This window comes from Mustela nivalis, assembly GCF_964662115.1.
Source record: "Mustela nivalis genome assembly, chromosome: 1".
Taxonomy (NCBI): domain Eukaryota; kingdom Metazoa; phylum Chordata; class Mammalia; order Carnivora; family Mustelidae; genus Mustela; species Mustela nivalis.
In genome coordinates, this window is record NC_139020.1 from 164,419,872 (window position 1) to 164,433,721 (window position 13,850).

At 44.0% G+C, this 13,850-nt stretch overlaps 1 protein-coding gene across 23 annotated transcripts in view; it reads right to left on the reverse strand.

Annotated features, from left to right (window-relative positions):
• The window catches only part of ATG7 (autophagy related 7), a 243,135-nt gene that overhangs the window by 26,592 nt on the left and 202,693 nt on the right, over nucleotides 1-13,850 (reverse strand). For 10 of the 23 annotated variants that reach the window (XM_082749212.1, XM_082749189.1, XM_082749213.1 and 7 more), the window contains one exon: nucleotides 5,195-5,929. The exons of the other annotated variants lie outside the window; for them this stretch is intronic. In XM_082749212.1, the coding sequence (XP_082605338.1) occupies nucleotides 5,732-5,929 (198 nt within the window). In that variant the 3' untranslated portion in view covers nucleotides 5,195-5,731. Of the gene's footprint in view, nucleotides 1-5,194; nucleotides 5,930-13,850 lie in introns of those variants that run through there. 23 annotated transcript variants of the gene reach the window in all.

The following is a 13,850-nucleotide window of genomic DNA, read 5'->3' on the forward strand; positions in this document are numbered from 1 at the left end:
ACAATGTCCCCCAGGCCCACCTCTGCAATTCCTATCTGTTCTGCAAAAAGCCTTCTCCCACCTCTCTTGCCCCCACATCTGATGGTTTATGTAGTTATGAGAGTTCAACAACATTCTACGTATGACTTCTCTTGTGTCCTTGATTTCTGACCTCATTCTTGCAATGTTGCTTTTAACTTTTATCAAAAAGAAACAACAGATCTGAAATGGAGTCACTTCCACTAAGCCCCACATCAGCAAACTAAGACTTCATACCCAACTTAAGTGCAGTTACAACCTCCCCCTAAATGGGACCTTTTAACCAGTCAATATGGAAAACCCTGGTTAGCATGCAGAGGTAATCTGCTGATAGAACCCTTTTCATTCCCCTGAAGAGGACATTCTTGCCTAAAACAATGTATTTTTTGCTAATAATTTCCTTTTTTCCATTTCCTCTCTTCTTTTAAAAACCTTTCCTTTTTTGCAATTCAATACAGAGGCTGTCTGATTCATAAATCACTCAATAAAGCCAATCAGATCTTTAAAATATACTCAGTTGAATTTCTGTTATTTAACATTTTTCTATGTGCACTTTGTATTGTCCCTCCTACTGGACTTGATGTTACACTATGATGTCAGAGACCAGCCTTCTGTACTATAGTCTTCTCCAGGACTCTGCTGGTGAATAGCACAAAGGAGGTACACAGCCATCTGACTCAGTAGATATTAGTGATAATAAATGACTAACTCTAAACTCCCGGAAGGCAGGAGAGTTGACTTATGCTTCTGTAAGGTACGCGCCATTGAAACTTGGATATACCTGGACACATCAGCAGGGGCTGCCACTGGCTGATTTAACAGCAGTGTCAATAGATATGGGGTGAATGAAGTCAATATTCTTATGGGTTGAAAACAGGATTCAATATAGAAAACACTGTCTTGTGAAATTAGAATGGTAAACAGAACCTTTCTTCATTGAAGTATTTATTTACTTTGCTGCACATATGGTCCCCCAAATGAGAAGGTGATAGCAAGCCCATAACTGAAGTAGAAATGAACGCACTGTAGGCCTTCAAGCAACAGGCAAAGTGGGGAAGACTGAATGATTCACACAGATAGGCACAGAAACAGAATATGTACCAAATCACTTCCTATTGCATTTCTGCATAGATAAGGATGAGAAATCCTAAAGCAGGAAGGCAGTGTACTGTTTCCACTGCAGTTAAAGTCCTTTCTAGGACATAAGTTTCTCAAACTTTGATATGTTTGCTTCCTAAATAAACTCTGTAGGGTCCTACACTCTTAACAATTGCGCCTACAAACACGAATGCCTGTGTTCCTTCCCACCCAGTCCTGGTACACAGTGATAAATGTGAGGTGTCTGTATAACATGAAAAATAATCCAGTGTCACCAATACCCCAGGAGTTCCCAGGAATACAAATTCTTAACTACAGGAGATAGTTATTCAGGGACAGGTGGAGGAGAATGAGAGTGTCTCAGGAATGCTAAGATAGCTCAACATAAAAAACAAACAAACAAACAAACAAACAAACAAACCTAGTATCTTAGTATACCACATTTCTCATTTTTATAAAAGGATAAAAAATTTAAACATCTTAGTAGATCAGGAAAAGTTAACATCCCCTCAACAATTTTAGCAAAACGGCAAATCTGTTAACAAAAGGAAGCTTCCTTAATCTAATAAAACCTACAGCAGATATCATAGAAAATAGTAATACTTGAAAAGCATTCTAAGTAAAGTCAGGAACAATTCAAGGAAATCTGCTGTTAGTGCTTTGATTCAACATTATTTTGGCAGCCTTAGCAAATGAAATAAAACAAGAAAAAGTAAGGAGGTATACAAATGGAAGAAGAAGAGCCCAAACTACTGTTGGTTGAAAAAAGGTACGACAGTCTATGTGGAGAATCTGAAAGGAATTTCAGGAGTGCCTCGCTGGCTCAGTTGGTAGAGACTGCAACTCTTGATCTCAGGGGTTCTGAGTTTGAGCCCCATGATGGGTAAAGGGATTACTTAAAAAAATAAACCCTTTAAAAATAAATAGTAAATAATAAAAGGATATTCAGACAAACTGTGAAAACTAATGAGATAGGACAACAATGTTGTTGGACATATAAGCAACATACAACAACCAATAAAAATCAATTTCAAAAATGTAACAGAAGGAATCAGGACATTATTTTAAAATCTCATTGTTTATAAGTTGGGAGTTTAAAAACAAGGAGGGTATGGTTCAAGGTTACAGAATCTTACTCTCTGCCTATGAATTTGGAAAAAAAGAGCAGCAATAATCAATCTGTATTGGCACAGAATTCTACGGTTTACTGAGTACGATATTTACTTTGTATAGTAAGAAATATATCAGTAAAGAAGAGTTGAGTGGCTGCCAACAAGTGTGCATTTCTTTTTAGGGTGATGAAAATGTTCTGAAACTGATTGTGGGGATGGTTGCACAATATTTTCTGTGAAAATACTAAATATTGTACACTTTTAGTTGGTCAGTTGTAGGACATGTGAATTATATCTCAGTAAAGCTGTTATTAAAAAACAGTAAATTAACAAAAAGACAAAACAAAAGAACTTCTCCAAACGAACACATCTTAGAGCTGACAGTAAAGTGTCACCAGCTTGGTAAATTTTTCCCAACAGGTATAAAGTCTTTTTTTATTTTCTGCTTTAACTTCAGAAGAATTTTTGGAAATATTGTTAACTCCCTTTGGGCTTTATTTTATAGTTGGAGAAACTGAAATGCAGAATCTCGCTCAGTCTGGGAAAGCTTCATGGAGAAAGGGAAATGAGTGGATCTTGTTTGCCCTAGAAAGTTCTGGGGAACTTAAATAAGAAAATAGGTCTGGAGGATAAAAGCTGACAGCTTTATTGAGGAAGAAAAAGTGTGAATGAGATGATTAGCCTGGAAACTTCCTGAACTTTCACCTGTGCCCTTAGTACCTAGTCAGAGTCTCAGCCAAAGGAAGGATTCAGTAAATATTTTTTTAGTACATAAATAAACAAATGGATAAACACCACCAACAAAAAAGAAATACATATTTTGGTCTTTGTCTGTGGCTTTTGGCTACAGCTCCTAAAATGTTTGGAATTTCCTGGGTGACAGAAGCATCTTCTGTTCTAATGAGATGAGCCTTGGTGGGCTCCTGGATGGGGGCTGGTCCCTAGAAAGACCAAACTTTCAACCCCATCTGCCACCCTTGGGGGAGGGGAAAGGAGCTGGAGATTTAATTAATAATCAATAATCAATAATCAATCATGCCTACATAACAAATGCTTCATAAAAAACCCCTAAAGGATGGGGTTTGGAGACCTGTAGGATTGAACACACGCAGGTGCTGGGAAGGTGGCAGAGGACACAGAAGCTCCACAACTCTTCCCGCATACCTTGCCCTATGGTCTCTTCTATCTGGCTTTTCCTGAATTCTTTTTTTTTTTTTTTAAAGATTTTATTTATTTATTTTAGAAAGAGAGAGAAAACAAGAGTAGGGGGAGCGGTGGAAGGAGAGGGAGAGGCAGAGAGTCCCAAGCAGCATAGTGCCTGACACAGGGCTCAATCCCATGACCCTGAGATTGCAACCTGAGCAGACCAAGTCAGACACTCAACCAACTGAGCCACCCAGGAACCCCTGAGTTCTATTTTTTAAATAATAAGCCAGCAACTCGTAAGTAAACTGTTTTCCTGAGTTCTGGGAGATGCTTTAGCAAATCACTGAAACCAGGGAGGGGGTCATAGGAATCCCTAATCTGTGAGCCAGGTCAGAATGTGCGTAACTTGGGGATCTACTACTTGCAAGTGGCACCTTAAGGAGGGCGTGTGGTGGAAGGTCAGTCCTGTGTGACTGAGCCCTTAACCTGCCTCCGGGCAGACAGCGTCAGAGTAAGATTGATTTGCAGGACACACAGGCTGTGTCCAGAGAGAACCGGAGAACGGCTCAGTGTGGACATCTACAAATTTAGAGGATAGAGGTGTTCTGTGAGTCGGACAAACCATTTTTCCTTCCAACGAGGCTTGTCAAGTTGCACAGTAACACTATAGATTCTCAAATTGTCCTGTGAGGGGTGAATCTATTTTACATGTGAGGAAACAAAGGCTACAGAGTTTCTCAGTCCCTAGTCCTCTGCTTCAAAAAAAGTTTATAACTAGATATTCATTCCGGCTGCATAAAAGATGCTCCATCAACAAACAAGTGAGCACCTACCAAATACCAGGGCAAGGCAGAAACAAATCCCACCGAGGATTTACTGCAAATCTCTTCTGCACGAAGTCAACCACTCAGAACAAGGAGGAGCGGCACTTTTTTCCTACTCCTCTGGAAATAGCTAATGTGAGATTTGAATGGAGGAATAAATGTGCCTAAATTCCATCCTCAATCCTGAAGCAGCTGGGGACAACACAGAATGTGGGCTTGTTGCTGCGTTGTTTCAAGCATTTGCCCACTGATAGGGAGCTGTGTTCTTAATAATGTACAGAGTAGGTACCCTCACCTGAAAGATGACAGGATAATGGGGAGGGGGGCGGTCTGCTATGGACTCAGAATGCATGGTATTTATTGGTGGCCATAAGAACAGACTGCACATCCTTTATTAGAATTCTTCCACTTTTTGGAGAAACATGCAGCAGCTGCCACCATTTTATTATAGGGCACTTTTCTGGTTCTCTAACATGCCACAGTCAGGGAAACCCTAATCCCATTTTTCAGCTCTTTGATGCAGATTTCCCTGGTGGTGCCATGCAGTGGAATGGGCTGCTCTACCAATGGGTGGAAGGAAATGCCTGCTTTACCCTCTGTTAAATGAGGGGGAGGGGGAAGCCTGCCAGGCAGATCATCAAAAATAGGGTACACAGAACAGGGAAAGGTGTGGGGCTCCTTCTGATGGAGAAACATGGGTGAGAAAAACAGAGAATGCTTCAAATGCTTTTTTTTTTTTTTTTTTTTCAGATAAAAGTTTGTTTTATTGAATGACTGATCTGTCTTATTGCCGAGGCCACTATGTACAGACAAAAGAGAGGGAGTTTTATTTCTTGGTCTCTTCCTCCTTGGACAGAGTCTTGATGATTTCCTCCTTCTTGGCCTGAAGCTGCTCTTCATGGTGCTTGCGAGCCTCCTTGGTCTTTGATCTGCCAGCCTCATCCTGGTCAGCCAGAAGCTTCTTGTAGCTTCTTGTGAGCCTTGTCTGCCTTCAGCTTGTGGATGTGTTCCATGAGAATCCGCTTGTTTTTGAACACGTTACCCTTCACTTTCAGGTACAGGCTGTGATACATGTGGCGATCAATCTTCTTAGATTCACGATATCTTCTGAGTAGTTGGCGCAGAATTCGCATCCTCCTCATCCAAGTTACCTTCTCTGGCATTCGAGCATTGGCAGTACCTTTCCTCTTACCAATGCCCATATGCCTGCCCTTCCAGGGGGCCAAAGTGTTCTTCCAGCACCGAGCCTGGGAATGGACAGTCACAGGCTTCCGGATGATCAGCCCATCTTTGATCAGTTTCAGATCTGCTGACAGGAATTGGCATTGGTGATTTCATTCGTCTCGTTGGGGTCCAACCAGACCTTCTTTTTGCCACAGCGGAGGACACTGGAGGCAAGCCTCTTCTGAAGCCTGCTTTTGAACAAGATTTTTATAAACTCTTTTGCCTGTTTCAGCCTAGGGCCACATACTTGAAATGATAAAAGCAGTTCTTTCAATTCATTGTTAAATCCTAGAATTCCCACAGCTAGTATCAACATGCCGGGGCTGTGGCTACAGAAAACAAAAGGGTGGGGGCCTGGGCCGGGGGCCACAAGGTGTTCCAGTTAAAACCAGACAAGCAGAAATGCAAGATTTTGTGTCCCACCAACCCTTTCCACAGGCATCGTTGAATTTTCCCCTTCTTGTCCAGTTTTTCCATGTTAGCTGGATTTAGCAACTGTTGTTTTGGCTGTAATCAGAGATCCAGTGTGGTATAATTATTCTAACATCACAAGGTACAGTTTCATTTCCAGAGCTGACATTTTAAAACCTTTGCCAATATTACCAGAGCACTTCCTTTAGAGTATGTGAAAGGAAATCGGTACCAGGGCGACGCAGTAAATCAGGTTTCATTGAAGCCCCTGCCCTCCCAAAGGCAAATCAACATTTAGGGCTCCCAGAGGAAAGGTAGGGCAGATTTCCCCATTACTCTAAATCAAACACTGTGGAGTACTTCACCTCTGCCCAAAGGTACATGAGGAAGGAGTCCTGCATATGGTACAAATTAGAAAGCATCCTCCCCCTTCCTCTCTCTAGGCCTAGAGACAAGCTAGATAGCTACGCCTTGTATGCGATGAGTCACCAGGATAGAGGGTAAAATCATGGTTGGGTAAGAACTTTAGGAAGATCATTTTAACAGAATTGGACATTCCCTCCCTCCCTCCACCCTTCCACCAAAGAATGAGGGAAAGGTACTAATTTTAGTTTATACACCAAACATTTACAGATCATTGTCACAATGTCTGGTTGATCCTTACAACTTGAAGATCTTCTAAGGAAGGACCTGAGTTGGGTGTTACAAGCACTGGAGGAAGCATTTCCTATATGACACAAAATGACGTCACCAATATTTTGCAGGTACTTTTTACAAAGTGTGATCACACAATGTCATTAGCCCCTCTGAAAAGCCCTTTGAGGTCTCAGTGTGACCATTTTACAGGTGGGGAAAAAAGGTGGAGACAGGAAAAGCAAGTGACTTAAGGCCATATGGCTGGTGGGTAGCTGGCTGGGACGGGACCTCTACTCTGTTTGATTCTAGATCCAGAGCTGTCTACGAATTTGTGAAAAGGAGCTTTCTTTCTTTCTTTCTTTCTTTTTTTTTTTTTTTAAGATTTTATTTATTTATTTGACACAGAGAGAGAGATCACAAGTAGGCAGAGAGGCAGGCAGAGAGAATGGGGGAAGCAGGCTCCCCGCTGAGCAGAGAGCCCCAAGTGGGGCTGGATCCCAGGACCCTGAGATCATGACGTGAGGCTTAACCCACTGAGCCACTCAGACACTGAATCAAAACAGTGAGGGTGATCACCGCCTGCCTACAGCGCTTGGCAGCCCTGCTACTGACTGACACGGCTGTGCTTGAATGCAGACACGTCAGACTCGGAGTAGTGGACACACAATGAGCAATCAACACGCTAGCCCCAAGGCTGAAGTTTGTTTGAATTTGTTATTGACAGTCACATGGAATTGCCCAGTAAACAGTTTGAAAATTGGGTGGGCCATTTTGATAGAATTTAGTCTCAATTCCTTGCCTTGGGGCATGACCGGTTCTGTTCCAAGCCCCTCCCAGCCCTGTGCAGACACAGAAGAGGTGTGTAAAACCTTGCACATCCTCTGCTGATTCACTTGGCCAACCTGCAGAGCTGTGAACTCTGTGAGGCTCATCACTCCTCTTTGATTAGCAAGTTCTGAGCTTATTCAGGAATTCCCCAGTGTCTCCTAGCACAGAATGATGTTTCAAATTACTACAAACTCACCTGTAGCTAGGAGAAAGTAGCCAACACACAAAAGGATGGTTGGCTCCAAAAATACTCAACTTTTGGCTTTTAGATGTCAGGTTTCCCTGACACTCTGCCAAAGAGATTTGCCAGTCTCTCCTGTAGTTTAACCCTTCCAAGGAAAGCTCCCAAACAGAAGATAAGCAGGTAAAAGGAGGTGAATGGGGTCGGGGACATTAAAAAATCTCCTACTCCCAAGAACAACCACTGGGTTAAGGGCTTGTGCTGTGGGGATGGATCACTCTGAAATGGAACCCTAGCTTGGCCACTTACTAGCTAATTACTTGGGGGTGAGTCACATAAGCTCTCTGCCCCTCAGCGTCCTTTCTAACCAATGAGAATAACAATGGTCACTATCTCAAGCAGCTGTGGTGAAGACTCAGGACATACAGGCCAGGAGGCACTCAAAGGTTTATCTACTCTGTTACTATTGTCAGCAGTTGCCATCTATAGTCACTAAATGCATGGAAAATTCCCCATAAAGCTTCCTGGGACATCCATGCAAAGCTGATCCCCTTGCCGGCCCTGGCAGCACATCCGAAAGAGGTGCAGAGAGCAGAGTCTCTTTGGGGCAGAGTCTCACGTTAGAGGGTCTTCACCGTCCCTTACACAGCTTGCCGCCGCCCACTATCCTACCACTCTGCGCGCCTTGCCTCTCACCTAGAACGTAGGCCTATTCTTCTCCTTGACAGCATACGCATCATCTCTGAGGTTGAGTCGACACCTCTGTGACGCTGTTCTCAGCCACCCTTTCCCAAGCTGGTGCCAGCCACGCTGATTTCCATTAGAACTTCGTCAGCACGTGGTGTGCACAGTGGCATTCTCGTCCATCCAGCTGTTTCATGAGTTCCTGGCCTCCCCACCTCACCCTTACTCATGGCAACTCATTTCTGCATTGTGCTTTACAGATCCCTAATGTGCTACACCTGTTATCTCACCATTGGTGGTGTGCTGGGGCTCTCCCTCCAACACCTCTGTTAGACAGTTTTACCATCATCCCCTTGTTACAGGACAGGCCACTGGGAACCTGATAACCTACAGCTGTCCACTCCACATTCTTCCCCTCAAATCCCCATGCATGGCCTGGAACAACAGTGCCCTCAAATTAAGCTAACATGGCAGCTTTCATACTAGGAAATGCTTGCATGTTTGCAGGGTGTTGGTGCCCTGGAGAGGACTCACAGTGAACTGTGCCTTGTTCTCAGGAGTGAGTGAGATGTGAGGCACTGGAAGGTGAGGGATCCTACCAAATACTGACTTTTTTAAAAAGGGCAAAGTTGCATCCCAAACACACTGCTGGTTACTGACAAGCTGAAGCCTGGACCCACAATGGTTTCCAGAACCAAGCTTGTCAGGTCATTGAAATTTCTGCTGTGAGGCAACAGGGAAGCCTCAGAGGTGCAGGGTCTGAGCTGAGGTCCTGCTTGCAGTATATGCTCGTTATTTGTTGGGGGTCATTGCTTCCATGGGGTGTGAGCTCTTCCAGGGCAGGGACATAACTTCCTCACACCTGGTTCTCCAGCCCATCTGGCATAGCACCTGGCTCAGCAGCCACTAGTAGTGGCCCTAAGGCCTACTGTTTAGCATGTACGTACTGCTGAGCTATAAGCCAGTACTCTTAAAGGGATTCTATCTCTTTAATCCTTAAAATATCCTTAAAATGTTGAGAGTCTGACTCTTGGTTTTGGTTCAGGTCATGAACTCCAGGTCATGAGATCCAGCCCCATCTGCTGAAGATTCTCTCGCCCACTTTCCCTCTCCTTCTGCCACTGCCTCCACCATCCCCCGCCATGCACACGCAGATGCTCTAAAAATAAATAAATCTTAAAAAAAAAAAAATGTCCTGGGGTACCTGGGTGGCTCAGTCAGCTAAACACCTACCTTCAACTCAGGTCATGATTGCAGGGTCCTGGGATGGAGTCCTCACTGGGCTCCCTGCTCAGTCGGAGCCTGCTTCTCCCTCTACTCCACACTTGTGCTGTCACTATCCCTATCTTTCTCTCTCAGCTAAATAAATAAAATCTTAAAAAAAATGTCCTGATGAGGGAGGTGGATGTATCATCTTCCCTTGTTTACTGAATGAATAAACAAAAGGAAGGCGGTGGATTTCAGACATGCTAGTTCTCTACCAGCATACTAGTGGAGAAGGAGTTTTATCCAGGGGTGCCCGTCATGGTAAAGCAGCATGCTTAGTAGAGAAGTATGGTGGGGAGGGGGGAGCATTTGGTTGAAGTGGGTTCAAATCCAGCTGTGCCCCTTCTTAGCTGCATGACTCTGGGTAAGTTTACTGAATTTTGCTGAGCCTCAGTTTCTTGGCCTCAGGAGATTCTTATGAAAATTAAGTGAATGTGTGTGCAAAGTCTCAAGCAAGAGCTGCCATTTGGGGAGGTATTAGGTTGCCTCCTCCCATCACTCACTCCAAGACCAGCACAGCCTCAACCTATGTGAATGTGGTCTCCAAACTATACCCATTTTAAAATGCCAATATGAAGTATCATTATCTGAAAGTAGGGAGAGAAACAAAAAATGGTTAAGGTGTATGAAAACTCTCACCAGTTGACTTCACTGACAGTAAGTAAATAATACTGTGTGCATGACTGTAGGACACTTGTATGCACTGTATCCCTCTACCCCAAGGAGGGTTGGTTGCATAAGAACAAAATCTGAGTAAGAGTCACTATCTAAATCTATTCCACCAAGGAAGCGAGGGTTCTGAAATACCCTCATCTACTTATTTCTTCATCATTAAAATGGGGATTGTTTGTAAAACATGTCTAATTACATTCTGCTTTAAACACCCCCCACCCCGAGTCTATCCAGTGCCAAGGTTCATCTGGAGTCCCTCAGCCTGGCAGGGAAACCCCTATATGATATGGCTTCTGCCTATGTGAGCAGCTTTGTATCCCACATCTTGCTCATGTGAATGATTTGCTCAGGCCAAACTGATCACCTCACTGGCCCAAATCTCCTTCTATGTTCTCCCCCTGCCTCTCTTGTGGGACTGCTCTGATACTCTGACTACTCAGGTCTTAGACACTGGGAGACCAGTGTACGTACATGTGGCTGTGCACATGTCTTATCCACAAGCAGATTAGAAATTCCTGGAGATCAGGGACCAAATCTTAGATTTGTTTTCTCCATGGGAATATTTACTTGCTTTCCTTTATGGGAAGCAAAGCATTCCCATCAAATAATAGTCTATTATTAGACTATTCTGGTACATCTAGAAGAACTTTGAATGCAAGAGTTTTTCGACCTTTGGTGCATACCAGAATTGACTGTGGAGCTTTTCTTTTTCTAAGATTCATATGCCAGGTACCCAGACTTGGGGGTTCTCTTATGTTACATCTGAGGTAAGGTCCTTGCATCTTTATTTTTTAAACATCCCCCAGGTGATTCTGATGTATGTCAGAGGTTAGCAATTACTGCCACCTATCCCTGAAAGGACACACAGACTTCCTTATGCCCCCGTTCTCTCCTAAAGTACAGGAGAAAGCCTGCTGACTTTGACATAGGTGCCATCTGTGCCACTATACTCCGGCCCTCTCTGAACCTCTTCTTCTGTAAAATGTGAGTATCACTAGCTTTACAGGTTTGTGAAGAACAAATGAGACAGTGAAGATCAAACGAAGACAGTGCAAGTTAAAGCACTTTGTAAACTGTTAAATACAAAATGGTACTTCCGCTACTGCTACTGACTGTATTTAGGCCGGATGGGCCATGTTAGATGGGCTTGATGGAAGCAGAGCCTGGGAAGTAGGGTGCTTATTTGGCCTGAATCAAAAGTAGTGGGGGCCTGAGGGTTCCCAAGAATACAAGACACTTCTCTTCGGTACTTGCCTCTGTGCATTCCCTCAATTTATATCTGAGGTTCTGGACAGGCGTAGGGCCCCTATTGTTCTCAGGCAAAAGCATCATTCCCTTTGCCCTAGCAATTCCTCATAACACTGCCACTGGGGCAAGAATTAGGAATGACTTCTTTATGCTTGAGCTACCTACATAGCAGTCACAAGAGGCAAGGGCCTCTCTCATCAGCAATGGTGTGGGGGACTTAGGGGAACAGGAAAAAAATACCTAGCAACCAAATCTCCACTCAGCCTTGAGCAAAAGCAGAAAGGGTATTCCTGAATCCTACGCTCAACCCAATACTTTCCTGCACACTCATTGGCCCACGCTCCCAGCCTTGAAAAACACTTGCAGGTAACCTGCCAAGGCTTCAACTTCACAAGTGAGGCAGTCATCTGGTCATTGTAAGAGCTAGGCCTAAAATATGGGCAAAGATGTGAACCAAGATACCGCGGCTGTTTCTGGCCATAGGCATGTGGAATATGTTGTTTAGTTAACCAAAGAGTAGTTTTATCCACACAGTTCATTTATCTGCTGACAAAGACCACGGGGGAGAATATTTGACGCCGAACACTCCATACCTATGATAACTGCAGTGAGAACAGCAGGACAGAGTGGTCAGGAGCAGGCCAGAGCCCATCTGCCTTAAGATGAGTCCTGGCACTGCCATTTCCTAATTGTAAGCTTAGACAAGTCACTCTACCACTTTCTGCCTGTTTCCTCATATAAAGCGAGGAAGAGAACTTAACCTACCCACATCATGGAGATTCGAGGATGAAATGAGAATGTAAAGTTAGTTATGACAAACAAAACTGGGAATTATTTTTTCTATTGTTTCTATTGCACCAGGGTTCCTTATGGGACACAAGATGGTTTTAAGGTTTTGGTAGCATTAGTACAGGAAATTCATCGCTGAAAACCTGAAACATACCCTCTCCCCTCCTTCCTTCTTTTTCTTCCCCTCCCTTCCTCCCTCAGTCAGAGCTTCAGAGGTTACAGTATTTTCAAACAATAATAGCATGCCCGTGGCCCCTGGGTGGCTCAGTGGGTTAAAGCCTCTGCCTTCGGCTCAGGTCATGATCTCAGGGTCCTGGGATCAAGCCCCGCATCGGGCTCTCTGCTCAGCAGGGAGCCTGCTTCCTCCTCTCTCTCTCTGCCTGCCTCTCTGCCTACTTGTGATCTCTGTCTGTCAAATAAATAAATAAAATCTTTAAAAAAAAATAGCATGCCCATCAGAGGACTGACACTCTGGGAAATCTGACAAGTTGGAGTCTCAACATTAAAATTTTGGATTAAAAAATGTTTGAGGCTCAGCAAGGGATAGCCCTGTACTCTGTGTTTATTCACATAGAGCCTTTTTTTTTTTTTTAAATCATGATGAAAAATTTTATAGGGCTAGAATTTCAGAGCTGGAAGGGAACTCTGAGATCAACAGTTCTTTTTCCTTCATTTACCAGATGGGAAAACTGGGGTCAAGAAAGATTAAGGTTGTTTCTATTGTTTACCTTATCATTTAATAAAATCAATACTTTAAGAAAGAATTGCTAAAATTAAATAAAAGCTATTCTCTTTTAATTAACTCCATTGGCTTTGAGGTTCATATCAAGTTTTTTTATCCAGGCCTTAGCAAGCCCCCAACTGTCAGTTTGGGTATGGGCTACTTTGGGAATGCAAAAGCTGTCAAGTGTTTATTCTAAAATCTAACAATTCCCAGATGTCCATCTATATTCCAGGGTCTGGCTGAAGTCTGATGTATCAAAGAAAAGAGCAGTAACAAAGCAGTGATTTGTAAGGAGACCGTGCCTTCCCTGGGTTTTCCTCACACAGTCCGCACGTTGGCAAACACAGCACATTCTAATCCACCTTTCTTTTTTTTCTTTTTTTAAAAGATTTTATTTATTTGACAGAGAGAGATCACAAGTAGATGGAGAGGCAGGCAGAGAGAGAGAGAGAAGCAGGCTCCCTGCTGAGCAGGGAGCCCGATGCGAGACTCAATCCCAGGATCCTGAGATCATGACCTGAGCCGAAGGCAGCGGCTTAACCCACTGAGCCACCCAGGCGCCTACTAATCCACCTTTCTAGCCTTATTCCCCAACCCTCCTTTCCCTGATCCTTACCCTCCTCTTCGTGGACCCCTCACCCACAGCTCCCTCCCCTGCTGGCTGTTTAGGCCAGAGCCAGAGCCCAGGGAGGCACCAGAGTCCTTCCTCTCTCTCACTCACCACCCAACTAATCACTGGCACCTGCAGATTCTACCTTCTCAAATTCATCCACTTCTCTCTGGCCTGCTCTTAGCCAAGCCACTATCCTTCTTGAGCCAGCCTATCATCTGCAACCTGTCCTCTGCCCTGTGGCCATCTTTCTGAAGCAGGGATCTAGCTGATCATGTCATCCTGCGCAGAACTCCAAGGTTCTCCCTACAGCTCTAAACATGAACTCTCCATGTACTTGTGTGCCTGACCAAGCCTTGCATGACCTAGCCCATCCGTG